At 40.2% G+C, this 17,756-nt stretch overlaps 1 protein-coding gene and 1 non-coding gene across 2 annotated transcripts in view; one reads left to right on the top strand and one right to left on the bottom strand.

Annotated features, from left to right (window-relative positions):
* Positions 1-4,536, bottom strand: part of grip1 (glutamate receptor interacting protein 1) — a 60,708-nt gene extending 56,172 nt beyond the window's left edge. The window contains exon 1 of the mRNA XM_085375724.1: positions 4,300-4,536. Coding sequence (XP_085231850.1) covers positions 4,300-4,354 — 55 coding nt within the window. The 5' untranslated portion in view covers positions 4,355-4,536. The remainder of the gene's footprint in view (positions 1-4,299) is intronic.
* Positions 4,537-14,205: 9,669 nt separating this feature from the next.
* On the top strand, positions 14,206-14,278 carry trnav-uac (transfer RNA valine (anticodon UAC)). The gene has a single exon. It is a non-coding gene; the product is annotated as a tRNA-Val (tRNA).
* Positions 14,279-17,756: the final 3,478 nt, after the last annotated feature.

Below are 17,756 nucleotides of genomic sequence, written 5' to 3' on the forward strand. Positions count from 1 at the left end.
TGTCCGCGGAAACTCAGCTGCGTTTTCTTGACCTGCCGGAGCTTGTTTTCCAGCTTCCTCCATTTGCGAACCATCGATTCGTTAATCTTAAATTCTCTCGCCGCTGCTCGATTTCCATGTTCCTCCGCGTAGCTGATGGCCTTCAGTTTAAACTGTGCTTCGTAAGCGTGTCTCTTTGCCATTTTCAGGGTTGTTAAAACAACGATGTCCTGCATAATGCACATACCTGTTCTTTTATACAGGTATGTGCGATTGTCCCGGTATATACGATCAACGCCCACACTTCACCCTTTAACGTTCTCATGGTGTTCTCTACTACGTCCTCCTTACAACACATAGGGCGCACCGCGCTATAGGGCGCGCCGCACTTTTTGAAGAAAATCTAAGACTTTTAAGTGCGCCTTATGGTCGTGAAAATACGGTACCACTTATATGCTGATGACACTCAACAATGTTTAATTTGCAGTTACATAAAAAAGAGAAAGTGTTATAGTTTCACATTTCTCTTTCTGAAAATCAGCAAATGTTTGGGATTTATTTAAAATAAATTAAACTTTTATTTTGGTCTAGGCCGTCTGGAAAGAAATTGAAGGATGATCATAAATAAGCCTCAAATATGAGTCAATAAGCAAGCGATATTAATATAGTACTTTTTGCAGTCGGAAAAACAAGAAGTTTTTACAATGCGAGAATAAAATTAATTTATAAATGAGAATAAATGAATGAAATACATAAATGTGAACAAATTCAGAATGAAAAATTGGATTTTGACAGAAAACTAAAAGAAAAGATGCTCCTGGGATTATCATTCGTTGTTATAACCAAGTAATTAATAATAAAAAGGCAAAGATTTTATAAGAGGTCAATCAGCACGCTGTGGGTGGATAAGTAAGACGTGAAGACACGACCCCTTCCAATTAGGATATGTTTACATTTCATAGTTTCATTTATGAAGGAGATTAATTGGTACCCACTCAAATCGCAGGCTTCACTATTTTCAGAATTTAGCAGTTCAATAAACTTTATTCATCCTTTGTGGGGAAGTTAGACCTTAAACAGCTGCCCAGAATTTGGGTGCTCATCTGCCAAATTTATAATGAAGAGACAAAATTGTTGGCAACAGAGGAATTATTGCATCTTCAGTTTGTTGCACCACCCATTGGTATTCATGTAGGTCTTCTTAGTGCCCATAAAGGTTCACTACAGAGCTGGGATCCTATTGGGAGCAGTTAAAGGTTAACTCTTACATTCATGACCCACAAATCTGGATAATGTTAAACACTTAGCTGTCTGTTCAGGTCTCTTCAGGAATAATGTGAATAAAAACACACCTCTTAAGTAAAGTGGAGAATGTGTGGCAGTGGTCATGAATAGTTTTTATAAAGTGAGCTAAAATGGTTTGCTGAATCTGACACAGAGTATAAAAGGAGGAAAACCTACTGTGAGTACACCTTAGGTGAGTGTTGACATGTTTGTTTCTATTCTAGCTTGGCCATGTGGTCAATCAAAATCTTCTTAAAATCAGGTTCATTAAACTTCAGCTTATTGTCATGACAGGATGCCTCTGTATAGACTCAAGTTTTATGTACAACAAAAGAGAGCTAATGATCATTTCTAATAAATACTGGATTATATTTAAAACCAATTACGTTATAATCAATATGACAAAATGTTCAATCCAATTTAGAAATGCCCAGATAAACAGGAGTTCACCTACTTGCTGAAGAGTGAAAAGTATCCACATACATTCTACACAGTGCTTTGGTTTGTGGCTTTCAAGACCACAGAAGAGCACAGTATGGTTAAAAAAAAACAAAAAAACAAAAACAAAACCTTTGACACTAACTTTCATTTACAAATGATTGTTTAGTAAATGAAACCCCAAAGATATTTGAATTTATCCTACCAAAGACTACGATAACAAGCAATGTCTCCACATTCACGATACTTGGAACAAGCTTTTTTTTTTTTATCTTTTTACCCAAACAGTTCGCTCACTGAAAAATAGAATAATAGGTGGTAGGCTTTGCCAAATAATCTGACTGATATTTTTTTATTCCCCTTATTAACTCTACCAAGAAGGTCAAACTATCCACTGAGGTTGAAGAAAGAGATGATGTGGCATCCAAAAGACAACAACTGTCCACTAGCTAGATTGAATCATTTTAAATGTAGACGGGATTAAAGTTCAAGACCCTAGCTGACTGTGGGGACATGACTCTTCTCTAATGCTTTTCCCAGCCCACACATGAAACAAAGCTGCTAGATTATTTCCCAACACATGAACAGGGTTCCATATCACCAATGGCTTGATCGTGCAGAGCCATTAAAAAAAAAAAAAAAAAAGTATGTCCACCAATCACAGCTCCAAGTTCACCCGTGAAGCAAACCTCACTATGAAGTTCTTTTCTTGAGCCAGTCGGCCTGTTCTCACAGTAAAGAATGAGCAGTTGTTTGTTCATAGTAATAAATAATTGTACCTTGCTTTTTGAAATGGAAATGAACGTGTGCAACGTAAAATCAATCACAAGTCCAGTGAACATACTTATCCTGCTTTCTACCACTTAGAGTGACCAGAATTTACAGAACTAACTTCATCCATTTTCTACTGCTTATTCAAGGCTGGGTCACGGTGCAGCATTCTACTCCTCCACCTCCTCCAGCTCATCCAGAGAACACCAAAGCATTTCCACACCAGCTGAGAGATGAGTCTTTCTAACGTGTCTTGGGTCTACCCCTGTGGTATCCTACCAGGAGGACATGCCTGAACCACCTCACCTGTGGAGCAGTAGCGGCTTAACTCGGTGCTCCTCCCAAATGACTGAACTTCTCACCCTTAAGTCTAAGGGAGATCCCAGCCACCCTTTGTAGAAAGTTCATTTTTACCCCTTGTATCTTTGATCTCATTCGTTCGGTCAATACTCAGACCTCAAGGACCAGAGGTGAGGGTAGGAACGTAGACTGAACTTTGCTTTTACACTCAGATTATCCACAACGGACAGGTACAGCATCCACATCACTACAGACACCACCCGAGGTACTCAAAATCCTCCACTTTGGGCAGTAACTCATCCCGCAAAATGACCTTGTTTTAACTAAAACTGGAGTCATGGATTCAGTTAGTAGTAGGGTAATTTTCCCATAGACTTCTATTCAAATGTCAGACTTTTTGCAACCAGGAGTGTCGCCCCCTGGTGGGGTCTGAAAAGAAAGTTGCATCCATGTTTATACTGTATTTAGGAGGACCTGTGCCGATAAGGACAGTGAAGATGGCCCAGTCTTGCTATTTATTGGGCTTTGAGTACGAAGACAAAACAAAGCTTGGTCGTTTTGGGTCAGAAGAGTCTTGACCAGCATGCACAAAACACATCTCCTAAAGAACACACTTCCTACATACATCCTAACTGACTAATAAATTGCTTTTTCGAGCTGTCACTGCAGCTCACAAGAACTCAGAGCTGCCCATCAGCAAGCTTCCAGAGGCTGGCCAACTGGATGAAAGGGAGAAGGGTCTTATAGAGAGAGCAGAGTGGCGATAAAACAGCTTATTTTGGACATGGAGGCACAGAATTAGATTATTAAAGCTTACTCTGAACGTGAATGATGCAAAAGGCATAAATGGTTCCCTTTAACAAACACCACAAAACATCCAAATGCACACACTCACTGTGGGTTTAACACCCTACAGCATTCAGCCATGTGTGGCGTTATGGAGGGGGTGTTATGGAGACATTACAGGCTGCTGTCAGAAAGCCTTAGTCACCGATTTTACCGAGCACCGGTCTGTATGCCAGGCATTTAAACGGCTCACCTGTCATCATGTAGTCAAGCCCTCCATTTCCACATTCATCCAACTAAACTGAGGTCACACATTTCACTGTAACACCGCCCGCGCGCACACACTCATACAAGGGCAGACCTTCGCTTGACCAGCCGTTTATCCCGCTCGGTTTACCCGCCTGTTAGCCCGTTAGCAGCCCCACTGCTAGTAACCGGTCACCGGCTGATCAACGTAAAAATCACCGTAACGTCGCTGTAACCTCAGCCGCTGCGTCAGATTAACAGGAGACAACACACACACTCTCGCGCGCATGCATGCATGCGTGCGTACACGCGCGTGCGCCGCTCTCACTCACTCACTCACTCACTCACTGGGTATCAGTTACCAAGTTTCACTAATTTAAAGACACCAACCGTCTGCGCGAGCTCCACCAGCGGCGCCAAACCACGCTGCACAAGAGATTGCACGAGCGATAATTAGTGTACACATACACACACTAGTCGCCGGTTTGATCGTACCTCCCTCCTGGTCCGGTTGGAGGCAGGCCGGGATGTTTTTCTTCCAGCCGGGCATGATGCACCTCAGGGCGGATAGGGAGTCCAGGGCGGCCGCTAGCAGACACACACCACCAGCAACGGAAGGAGCAACAGCAGCGGCGACAGCAACATGGCTAGTTAGCTTTAGCTTAAGCTGCTCCACTACACAGGGATCCACCTCCCCCTGCACGAGCCTACCTCTCTCTACCTCTCCCTCTTTTCAACCTCACACAGGCACGCGAGCCTCCTTCTCTCTCTCTCTCTCTCTCCCCACTCCTCCTCTTTGTCTATGTCTCTCTACCCCCTCCCCCCATCTGTAACTCTACCCCCGCGAGCCTCGCTGTGGTCTCACGGGAGCGGGAGAGCGACGTTTACAGAGATGGTCAAAAGAAAGAGAGTGGGTGACGTGATGACCGTGAAGGAGCCCGCGAGGCACTGACGCTTTGATGTTACAGAGGTTTCTGAAGACTGTTAGAAATGTATCCAGGTTCCACTGAAGGCTCTAAAGACTGTTACAAATGTATCCAGGTTCCACCAAAGGTTCTAAAAACTGTTACAAATGTATCCAGGTTCCACTGAAGGTTCTAATGACAAATGTATCTGGTTCATAGTTTAGTTCCTACAGAAACGTTGCTAGTGGCGCACCGTTCTACTGTCTTCATTCATTCAGAGCAGAGATAGAGAGAGAATCTGTAAAGAGACAGAAAGAAATCAATAAGACTGTGAGCCAGACATCCTCCTCCAGCAGCCAGTCAGCCTGTACAGTGATGAAGATCCATAGAGGCAGAGGCGTGGAGGAACTACTGAACCAGAACCAGCAGGACATGGTCCAGAGACCATATTCTGTACACAAAGAGGTGAAAAACAGCAACAATGGACAAAATGATGACAAGATGAAAAAACAAGCAAACAAAAGAAAAACAGGCAAAAGAGCTACAAGTCGATACAACACCAACAAAAGCCACAAGTAGTGAAAAGTCATCACAAAAATATATATTCTAATAATAATTTGATGGTGATCTTGGTATTTGGTATTTTCATTGCCAAGTTGTGTGTCTTACTCTTACTTATAGTTGTAAAAGTATGTCAGCAGAATTCAGCTGAGGGGGCACAGTGACCTTTGTGAATGGGCCTGGACCCCTGGGCTGTCATAACACCAATGCTGATGCAGAATTAGAACAAAGAGGGAAAAATGTAAGTTAAAGTGAAAAAATGACAACTATTACAGAGGGAAAGAAAAAAAACAAGCATAGAGAGAAACAAACCGACAACAAATAATAACAAGAACACTGAAATATACAATATGACCACAGTGGCTCCAGAGGGACACAAAAATATTCAAAAAAATACCTCTACTGGAAATTTAAAAAAGCATAAAATCATGCAAAACGGCAACAACGAGAAACAAAAGAATGACAAAGAGATTTTTTTTTTTAGTTTGTTACCCAGAACACTGCAGTAGTTATTTATAGATACATATATAGTAACAAGTAATTTGGCAAGAACAGATAAGACTTTTGAATCCATGAAAGAATTGTTGAGGGTTTTTTTTCTGTAAAGAGGACCCAGAAATGCTCCTCTGGACTCGAAGAGTGAAAATATTCTGAGGACTGAATCTGAGCTTCTTTGAGATCATGAACACTATGTCCTTCCAGACCACAGTTATTCCAGGAAGGGTTTTGTTTATTTAAGCAATGCAATCGAAGCCCAAATTTCAAAGCCAGCGTCTTTGATTGTATGGAGGATCATTATTGCACATGTTATCGTATATCTGTGAGGGCCCCAATAATGCTGAACAATTTATACACATTTGCCATTGCTTTTGGGTAACTAATGCATTAATTAATGTTTTGCTTCTTTGTTGTGAAGCACTCTGTAATACGTATATATGTTATATATATGTTTTAATATAACTATGAAAATAATGGTTTAGGCTGAATTTCATGGTGTCCATAAACATAAATCATTATGTGATTTTTAAAATAAGCTGTTGATATTTATCCAATTCTGTCTCAACCTCTTGTTGCCAGGAGCAATGTTCCCTCTAATTTTTCATGTGTCTGAGCGAACACACAAACTCCCTGAGCGATCCCGTGGACCACTGTGAGCAACAGCAGACATGGTCACTGTGGTCACGCCAGCATCAAATCCATCCAAGTTACATGGTTTATTAAAATAATCAAATTACAGCATTTACATTTATGTTAGACTACTTTTAATTAACTGCTTTAGCCCACTTACAATGAAAATTAAAAAAAGAAAAATCTTGTTCATGACCTGTGTAGTATGTTAACACTATTGGAAGTAAAAATAACTTGAACTCCAATTTTGAAAACACAACTTTCCTTTTTTTTTTTCTTTTCTGATTTTTATAAAGCTCTGACTTGTATTATGAGTATGAGTCTGTGGTCTGGGAGAGAGTCCTGTAACTCTCTGTCTGTATATACAGTATATAATGACCAATGTTGGGCAATTAATTATATAGTTACTTCTTCAAAAAAGTAACTGAGATTTTTGCAGCTGTTTACCTAAAAATGCAGCCAAGGCGTTTTTTTAAACAAACATTTCAAACTATTTACAGAACAATCAGCTGTTCTGCATCAAATTTGATGCCACACAAATTATTTGTGCAACTCCCAAAAATAATTTCTCTCCACTATGAGATGAAGGAGAACAGTCTGATACCTGCAGGCCTGACAACAGGAGATGTATCACTCCTGTAACACCTGTAACATTCAGCAGTCGCCTCATTGTTCTGACACACACAACAAAACTAGTGGCTACACTACACACTAACTACACAGGATTTGCACTAAACATCACAAATGTCTCACATCTCAAAACACTGCCATCACTCCTAAAACATCCCCCCTTCCTAAACATCTAAATGCCATGTTGCCATATCATTTTTTGATTGGTCAACATGGTACATTTTTCGACCAATAGGAAAGGGTGGGGGTTTTGGGCGTTGTTTTTGCTCACAGGCGAAGAGTGCTTTCGAGCGTTTTACTTATAAAAGGCCGTTTGTTTCTCCTGCAGTAAATATAAACAACGATAGTATTCAGGAAGAAAACCAAACATTGCAAATATTTTTATCATAACTCTGGTTTTATGTGGCCTATCAACACAATTTATAAACTGGTATAAAGTCCACACTTTTCCGTCAATTGTTCCTTCTGTCCTGCTCACATCTCCAGTGGTTGTACATGTTGTCAGTGCGCAATTGCGCACATGCACAGCTTAGAGGGAACGTTGACCAGGAGATGTTTACAGGGCGGTATTACAAAGATCTGCGAATATTGAGAAATTAATTCTCACTACAGAAATGTAAAATTGATGTATTAACATACAGTTCTGGTGTTTTGTGGGCCATGTGGGTCAAAAATAAGCACAAGGGCTGACAGCCAAGTGTGAAAAAACGGACTGATCTAGTCAGTGTATTTTTAAGTTTATAGCACATCTGCAAACAACAGACCAAAATGCAGAACAGCACAAAGTCAAAAAATAAAATAAAACGAAATAAAATAAAATAAAAATGAATGAATGAAGAATGAATTTTTTAAACTTCATATAAAAGATATTTTATTATACTTTTACTAAAACATTTGGAATGATTATCCGGGAAAAGCTTCTTGTTATCAGCAGACTTGAAATGAAATGCCCAGCTGTTTTTTTTTTTTTTTTTGTATTTGCCTCTCTGGATTTGTGTAGACTTCTGACCTTTGACTCCCAAACAACTTAAAATAAATGTACACCGAGCACTGCTGGGAGTGACTCCTCCTGATATCAAGACATGTTTGGGATGGTTTCTGCCTCAGTCCTAGCAGTGGGATCTTTTTAAAGCATTTCCAACCTCCTGCAGTAATTTTATTACATAGGGTATAAAATAAATATGACCCCTGTGTTTGATTTCCAGCTTCAGCTCTAAAATGAAGTGATAAAGCACACAGATGTGGGCAGCAGTGAACCTGCAGATGTATTAACAGGAAGCCACACACAGATAATGGCTGCTCGAAGATATTTGAAATCTGGTTCCTGTCCCGACTCGCCTCTGAGGAATTCACCCCATCGCCTCCCAGCTGAGGATTAAAGGGCTATTCCACTAAAAGTTTAAAGGAAAGGAGAACGTGGTGTAGGTGACGTCATGTTAATGAAGTGAGAGAGTCATGTCACCATGGCGACCGAGAGACGGGAGCATTAAAAGAAAAAGGGGGTGTTTTAATCCAAACTGTAATGTTTCTAGAAACGTACTAAAGTTGTTTTTTTTATTATACTTAATAATTCATTTAACTCAAAGCTATTAAAATTAATATAAATTGCATGTAATTATCTTTCTGAGTGATTATTTGCTCTGAGTTTTATACCCTCTAAACACAGAGAATAATATTTTTGTGTGCATGTACACAAATTAGTACATATGCGACTGAACAGAAGAAAAACTTGGAGGAAATTAATATGAGTCCACAAACACCAATCAGAACATTACAGGCCATGATCATTTCAGTGTGTAACTGAGGGGTGCGATTGCCCTGTCCCACTGAAAATGAACAAAATGACTACATAAACATGACATGGAAGAACTCATTTTTGAAAACTGTGCAGATCTCAAAGTCCAGATCAAAATGATACACATACCCAGTTCTACTTTTTAAAATGTCTGGATTTAAAGATGAATCTCTGTAGGACCCATGAACCCATCTTTATCCTGCCTGAACAGGTTATGACATGATCTCTGGTGCTTCTGTGGGTCAACTTATCTCCTCTCTGAAAGGGTTTGACAAACTTTACCTTCACACTATGAACATCTTCTGAGTTACAGGCCCTCAGAGGGCAGAAGAGTGCATTGAAATTTGGTGTTTAATCCCTCATAGCTTCATGAGTACCGAGACATCAACATGATGGTGATCCACATTAAAAACAACATGTAAGCTGTGTTGGAAACTGCAACCGAATCCATTTCACACCAACTCCAAGTGTCACAATCTGAAGCCAACATCTCGTTTCTTTGTCAGTAACCAACTCTGAGCATCACAGGACATCATAGTTTAGATGAACTGCAGGAGTCTAACATCAGATTAACAGAAACAAACACCGATGCTCTGGATGTTTGATCTGATTCTGACTCACTGGACAAAAATCACCTCCTTTCTCCCACACTGTTAAAGCTATAACTGCATTAACATGACTGGAAAGAGGTTCTGTTGATCCCGCAAGTTAGAATATGCAAATTATTATTATTATGCCTTTATTCTGAATATTTTTAAAATAAAACAACAAAAAAGACAAAACCACAAACAAAAAAAACATATTCATAATTACAATAAATAACCTCACATGTTTAAAAAAGAAGTAGGAAGAAGTGCCTAATCACAAGAACGCTAACCTCAAGGTGCTTTATATTGTATGATAAAGACCCTATACACTGTTAACCTTTGCTGTATTTTTCACAGTAAAATACCACAAAATGCCCAGTAACTTACCTGAAAACATTTCTACAGTTAATTACTGTAATTTGCTTTGCATTATGGGTATATTAAGGTTATTTACATTTACTTACTGTATTTTTTAAAATTGCGGTAGTAGTTATACCTACCGTTAACACATTAGCAGTAGTGCTACTGTATTATGTGATTTGAATGGTTCATCATACTGTTTGTGTATTTTTACTCTTTCAGTGGTTGGTTGCAATAGTGCATTACATTTTAACTCTTTCACTGCCAACCATTTCCAGATTTTCCTCCAACCTATGCCATTTGTCAGTATGATACCAGTGAAAGTATTATGGTTTTGACTTTTTAGGGGACTTGCCTGTGTGTAAGGTTCAAGAATTCTGATCATCTAATCTGCTGCATGCAGTTGTATGCACATGCACAGCTGCTGCAAATGTGTGCTTGCCACTGCGTTGCCATAGAGATCAATTCAAGTGACAGCTGCTCCTGGGGAGAGGTAAAAGAATGCAGAAAGGCCTCCTTGTAGGGAAATTTTATAAAGCAAGGTTCTCCAAATCTCTCCCAAAATTCTGTGTTTTCTTAATTGACTTCCATTCATATGTAAAGACTATAAGGTTAACTACAAATAAAAAAAGCAGAATTCACATTGCTGCATCTCCATCACTTATCTCTGATTAACCCTGAACAACATTCACACTTCCTTTTGTTAATTTTTTTACTTGCCACTATTCTGTTGTTGGATTTCACTTAGGTTGTTGCTGCTGTCTGTTTTTGTGTAATTTTGTACTTGTGACAAGTAGTGAATAAAGTTATTTAAAAAAGACGCAGAAAGGCGAACTTCAGTCAGTGGAGAATATTGTAATAATTTGGCGGAGGCTTCTCAGTCGAGCAGTAACTGAATTGCTCATTTACTGAACGTGCAACATGTACAGAACTCTTCTGAGAACTACTCAACCCAACTTAGTGAATGCATGCTGGCCCCGCCCATCCACCTACCTCTACCAACCACCACTCCATATCCTGACTGACATGACCTGTGATCCAGTGATTGACAGGAGAGGAAAGACAGGCCAATTTTGTTAACTCTTCGTTACGATATGCTCGAGAGGACAAAAGATTTTGCACCTCGTTATTGTTGGACCTCTGTGTGGAAACTGCAAACGGGACGTCATAAGGTAATGCAAAGGACTCTCCTACCTAACATACTCGTTTATTAATTCTTAAGAGCATATATCTTTTTTGTGTGTGGGGGGGAGGGGGGGGCTTAAAATCGGTGTTAGCTTGGTCGAAATAGCACATTAGCTGAATTATTCTGGAAAAAATAGGTTGTGTGTGTGTTTTTTCTTTTCTTATTTAAATATATATTTAGATATATATTTTCCACGGGGAGGGGCGAGGAACACAGGCGCAACGACAGTCTTTGTCTTTTTCCCGCCGAGTGTGGTGCATTGTTCTCCTGCGCTTCTGTTCTATGACTATTGAGAAGCTGGCCATGCTAACAAGTAGGACATTTAGCTTCAGCTAAAGCAGCAGGTAAAAATACACATTTAATGAGAATAAAGAAAGACAACTCTTTTTTTTGGAAATTTAGAGACTGCTAAAACAATCTTATCCAGTTTGGAGCTTGCTCATGTAGGTTAGCCTGCTTTATTTAATTGTGTGTGAGCTGCAGTACACAACATTAAAAAGTTAATATAACATTAGGTTGGTGGCGCGAGGAACTCCAACCTAAGTTTAATATTTATTATTTTTTTAAGTGGGAAGGGGAGCATGTTTTTTTTTCTCCTTTAATACGTCTTCCAAGGTCTTTTTCATAGGAAAACCATGTAACGTCTGTGTTAGGTTGGTCAAAAGAGCAATTAGTTGAATTATTCTGGAAAAGATGGGTTGTGTGTTTTTTTTCCTTCTATTTACTTATGTAAATATATTTTTCAAGGGTTAAATAAATGCAACATTAAATTAACAATTGTCTCTCTGTCTTTTCCCGCCCAGTGTGGTGCATTGCTGTCCTCCTGCCCTTGCTGGCCGCGCTGACAGTGTGATGTAGCCTCAGTTCTTTGAGAGACAAGACAAAACAGCAGGTAAAAAGACATATTTAGTGAGAATAAAGGTAGACAACATTTTTTTGGAAATTTAAAGACTGCTAAAACAATCTAACCCAGTTTTGAAGTTTCTCATGCAGGTTAGCCTGCTCTAATCTCAACTGTGGTTTATTGTTTCATAGGTTCCATTTAAAAAGCAAGACAGTGTAGTGGTCTGTAAATTAGTCGCAGTTAGTTGCAGTGCCATTGTTAAGGGGTTTAACGTCAGCTTGACAGACCCTCCAAAATTTTTCCTCCAGTGTTTCAGGGTCTGCATGGTTTAAGTTAATAACATTGATCTATAGATAGTTTTTCTTTTAACTTTTTCCCATTTTTTGATACAACCCAAGCAGAGAACACCCATCAATGAGTCAGCTCCCAATGACCAAGCACTTGGCGACAGTGAGAAAGAAGAACTCCCTTTAAGCAGGAAGAAACCTTCAGCAAAACCAGGCTCAGGGAGGTGCGGCCACCTGCTGTGACCAGTTCGGAGTGAGGGGAGAGAGACGGGACGAAAGACACTCTTTTATGAGTTTTTTCATGATTAAAATTTGTTTTTATGTTTTTAAGCATTCAGTCATTAACATGTTGCTGTGTGGATTATTTATGCTCAACAAGCAGGTCAGTGGAACAATATCTGCAGCTGTGGTTAAAGCTGAGAGTACTTTATCTGAAGATGTTTTTCTCCTCTTGTCAGAAATAACAGTTTAAACACAGAGACAGGTGGGACTACATCTGCAGTGGACTCTGACAGGAAGGAGTAAAAAAAGAAAAGAAAAATCCCCTGTATGTCAAAACAACGGCAGCCTGTCTGACAAGTGCAGCGATTAACTGACAGCCTTCAATGTGACGAGCGGCCATCTTTCATCCCCGTGGATTGGCACAGAGAGGGAGGAGGAGGAGGGACAGGAGGAAAAGCAGCAGTGAAGCGGAAGAATGAGTCTCTGCAGGCTACAAGACAAAAAGCAGAGACTGACCTCGATATGAAGAGAGCGGGCGGGACTCGTGTGGTCCCATCAGAGAGAATCCTGCAGCTTTACAGCTCTCACACCAAACCTGCACTCACAAACTATCAGCAGTATTTATGGTGAACATTGTTTATCTCCTCACAGAGTCATCTGCACTCAGTCAGTGTGTCTTCAAATATGTTCAGACTCTCCATTTTCAGCCTGTAAGGACTCCCAGGACATCATAAAATACATCCAGTGAACTCCTGACCTCAAAAACAGCTGATCTCACCACCAGGTCCATTTAAGTCTATGCCCAGTAGCTTTGGACCATCTCACATGATCCCCAGCAGCAGCAGATGGAGCCTGGCCTAGTCCTTCACACTTAGTTCATATATAAGTTTGATGATCTTCCAGTCTAAACATGTAATTCATAATTACTGAAATCAGTGCATGCTCATTCTTCAGACTCGGCTCATGTGTTGCCGGGGGCTTCAGGGAGCTCTGTGCCAAATTTGAGGTCATCTGGTTGAGCGGTTTTCATGTTTTGGCTAAATGTTGCTCTCCATTAAAGGGACTGCTGCCTGGGAAATTCATTGCTTTATATCACAGATAAATGTGTTAACCTGAACCTTAACCACCAAAAAAACCTAAGATGGGTTTTAAAAAACCTCAAGAGCCAAAAAGTTCTAAATTTTTGCAACTCACTGGCTCTCAGAACAGAGCTGCATTGTTTCCAGTGACCAGCAGGGGGTGACTTCTCTGGCTGCAAAGAAGACATTTATTAGCCCTTTTTGATTAGCATCTACTTGAATTGTCTTGTGACAGCTCAATAGGGTTTAAAGGTTTTTCATTAGGTTGTAGTACCTGGCAACAGGTACCTTTTTAAGTACCTGCTCACCCGGGGTTCCAAGTAATCTGAGGTGATCTGAAAATGTGACATCAACAGACTGAATGAGTCATGAAAGCGACTCCTTGAAAATCAATTCTGCCAATGCTGAAATCTGGCAACAAGAGAAACGTTGAGTCACATCAAGCTTATCCGAGTAGGTACTAATGGAAATGGGCTATATAGAACTTCAGACTTTGTTTGTCGCCAGTTTTAAGTCAGTGCAGCATGAGGTTCATTTAGTAAACTGTGGTGTGACTTAGAGTCAAGCACACATTAAAGCAGGGTACTTGGTGGGACAGTGTGGGTTTTGATTCAGCAGGGGCTTGCTTGCAGTTGGGTGGAGATTTCCATCTTCAGATCTTCTTTTCAGGCAGTTGATGGAGTTTGGATGTTTTGTAATCTTTGCTAATGAAGTAATTCATGAGTTACCATGTCAACTTAAAGGGGGTTTAGATTTGAATTAGTCACCGTTATTGATTTGGGGCAGTGAATGTGAGCTAAGCCTGGTGTGGCTAGGTGGTTCTGTGGTGTAGCGGTCATCACATCTGCTTTACACGCAGACGGTCCTGGGTTCAATCCCCAGTGGAACCACAAATCCAGCTTTGATGCCAAGAATGTCTTAGATCAGAGGTGGATAATGAATTTTGACAACTTTTTTTTTTTTTAAAGACAAAAACATGGTCTCCTTTTCATCAGAGAGTTTATATAGTAATTTAAATGTATATGATTATTTGAAAACTGAGTCTAAGTAGAGGATTGGCTGGAGCTGTTTTTCAGACTAACCAGGTGCTACGAACATGTGGAACTTGGGAAAGTTAAATATTGCAGACGTACATGGATGAGGTTAGAGCGATAAGAGGAACATATCCCAAAAGAAATTCCACTAAACCCAGAGCTGCTGCAGTTTGGTTTGTATCCAGGAGGACAAACAGCAATAAAACAGGCAAACATCAGTGAACTCTTTTAGTATAATTTTGTGTCCAAACTCAAAGTCTCACAGCTATCAGAGGAGGTGAACGACACTCAGAGACTATGGGTGGATCAACCACAGGTGACAGGAAGTGGGGGGTTTAAATCAAACCATCACTAAACTGGAACTCATGCACCAAATCCCCATCTTTTATATACAGTCTCAAAGCCTTGGTGTGGCCCTTCTAGTAGCTTCCAGGAATTCATCAATCAGACTAAAGTGGACTTTTAGGGAGGGAGGCTCTTAAAGAAACAGGAGAGGATAGACTGAGGGGCTTCATTCAGTATAAGGACTATTTTGACAAGTTAATTAGAGTGGGGAGTCCATGTGGCTAATGTCATCTTTTATTTACAGTTTATGGGGAAACCAAAACCAAAACTGCAGCTCTTGGTGCTTCAGCCTGAGCTTCATCTGTCGGACCCTGAGCTTGGGAGCTTCATTAACATGCAGGACATGAACACAGTGATGAACTCAGGTGAGCCTGCGAGGATTTTTCATCTTCATCAAGCCAAGGCTGATGATAAGCTGATGAGTCTGAAAGTGTGAATGGATTAATGATCATCTTCATTGCGTCTCCGTCGAGTTAGAGAAATAAAAAAAAGTGCATCATCATTATTTCCTCAGAGATTTCAGAAGAAGACTGTGAGTACTTGAGATGCAGCTGTAGCCTCATTTCATAGATTACTGTCAAACGCTGTCAATGCTTTAACACACTCGTATGCAAACACGCACACACACGCTGGAATCACAGCGTGCATATGTCAGAGGCTGCATTATGTGTCAACAGAAAGAGAGAGCGCCTGGGGGTTTGTAAACATCCCACTCAACTGATCTGTGACTCATCACACACACCACTCTGCTCCCGCCTCTGTGAGGACCCCTCACTAATGCCAAGCATGTCCTTTTCCTTCTCTCGGACTCCAACCTGAACCTGAAAATCAGGCCTGGAGAAGCTCCAGCTGCACCCGAAGCAAGGACAAGCTGAAGCTGAGGCTGGTTCTTCCGAAGGCAGACATGAACACGCCCCCAGCCTCATGTTTCCATAATTTCAGAGTGTGTTACACTGACTCACAGTAACGCAGAGGAGACTCTGTGGTCTTTTCGTGCGTTACTTTGTTTGTTTTTCCTTCTTTTGTTGTCATTTTGTGCAAAAGCCATGTATTTGTTTGTGTTCATGGATGCAGCTGGTGATGAGCCTGTTATAGTGAAAATCAGCATGAATTTGTAATGTTTCTAATGTATTTCAGCAGGAAACTATTCCCTGTCTGCAGTTGTCCAGACAAAGTGGGAACACATCACCATGGTAACCAAGAAAACAGAGCCTTAAAAGAAGTGGCAACCTAAACGTAAGCGAGCAACGCATCCTGAATCCTTCAAAGAAAAGATAATTATGTGTGGAAATCAGTGACGTGCACAACTCAAATTTGGGTCTTTGTGTGAGCTGCATTTGCTTCTCTGCCAACATATCCGACCTCACATTTTGTTTGTCTGTTAAAAGTGGAAAGAATAAAAAAATAAAATTATCCCCCCAAAAAAGAAGAAGTGGAAATAACCCTGCTCATTTCACTCAGAACAGAGATTCAATCAGAACATCTCTTACAAACTGAGAAGTCTTTCTTCTTCTGCCTTTCTTTCTCTCCCACTGCCTCCTAATATGCCTATCCCTCTCCTCTTCTTCTCTTTCCTTTATCACAGTTTCCACCAGCACCTGCTGACCAACAGCATTGAGGTAGTTATTGGTAATATGGGCTCCGACTGATGCACTATGGAAATTTCATTCTCCTTTACCCATAGGTTTGGTTTAGCAAAGATTATACACTTGATGCATCCCTCCACATTTGTTCTACATTGTTCATGCATTTTGAACTGTCCTGTAGAGTCACACAGTTAAGCAGCTCACATGGAGCTCAGTCCGTGTAATACAGCTGTGAATTTTTTCTTCAGTTCAGGATGTACATGTTTCTGATCTGATTAAAAATGTTCTAACTGTGCTAAGCACTCAACTTCAAGGAGTTTTTCTCTTCATTTACTTTTATGACATCACCAAGAGCAGCTATTCCTAATCTCAGGCTGAGGGGGAGGGGCTAAAACTGCCTTTTTAAGACAGAAGATGAATGTGAATCATGCAAAGCTGCCCTAGCAGAGTCCGAGGATAAAATACAGTCACCATTTACTAAGAGCAATATTTTATTTTATATTAATTCCTGAATTTCACGCAGATGACTTTTAACATCAAATAAAATCCAGATTTCATTTTAATGTTCATATTTACACAGTGAGACTCGTTGTTTTAGTCCCTAGAGGATCCTACAGTACACCTCTGAAAACAGTCATGTCCTCACAACATCAGCATTACACACACACACACACACACACACACACACACACACACACACAGAGACTGAATTGCATACTGAATGCATTCAAGCAACAAAAACAGCATCCTGAATATCCTGAGTGCGTCTCCCGCATGTATAAAATTACTGTGTGTGTGTGAGTGGTGATTCATTTCTGAGCAGAGGATAATATGCTCAAAATAGCTGTAAACACACACAGGCACACACACACAGTTTACAGATCCTGTTAAAGGGCGGAGCTCTCACTGAGGCTCTGAATAAAAACACCTGCTGCAGGTGAATCACAGCATTGAACACTGCTTGTAAAACTGCTGGATTCAAGAACACAGTTTAGTCCAGATGTTTGCAGCCTGCAGTTTTGAGTCCCTCTGCAGCGACAGTGGGTAAATCTGAGGGGCCGTGAGAGGATTTCATGGAATCGAGTGTGAAATTACATCTTAAATATATAGGGCAGAGCAGATTGACTGAAGGAGGCAACTTTTATGTCCTGATGGGGGACGTTTTTTGTTTTGTTTTTAAATTTCATATGTGATTCTGTTTAACTTTTATACAGAAAGTTAGAATTAGAAGATAAAAAAAATCATTTTATCCTTTGTGTCTTTTATTTCTGATGTATGAGTTCAATGACTGAGGCTGTGTTTTAAATAATCATTTAGTATCTTTATCTTTTTTTTTAATCTTCCCTAAGGCTTCATTAAAATGGAAAAACAAATCTTATAAATCAAATTTAACTTTGAATTTC

This window comes from Diplotaxodon limnothrissa, linkage group LG17, assembly GCF_057381915.1.
Source record: "Diplotaxodon limnothrissa isolate DT_005_m linkage group LG17, D_limnothrissa_male_GT1.1, whole genome shotgun sequence".
NCBI classification, from domain to species: domain Eukaryota; kingdom Metazoa; phylum Chordata; class Actinopteri; order Cichliformes; family Cichlidae; genus Diplotaxodon; species Diplotaxodon limnothrissa.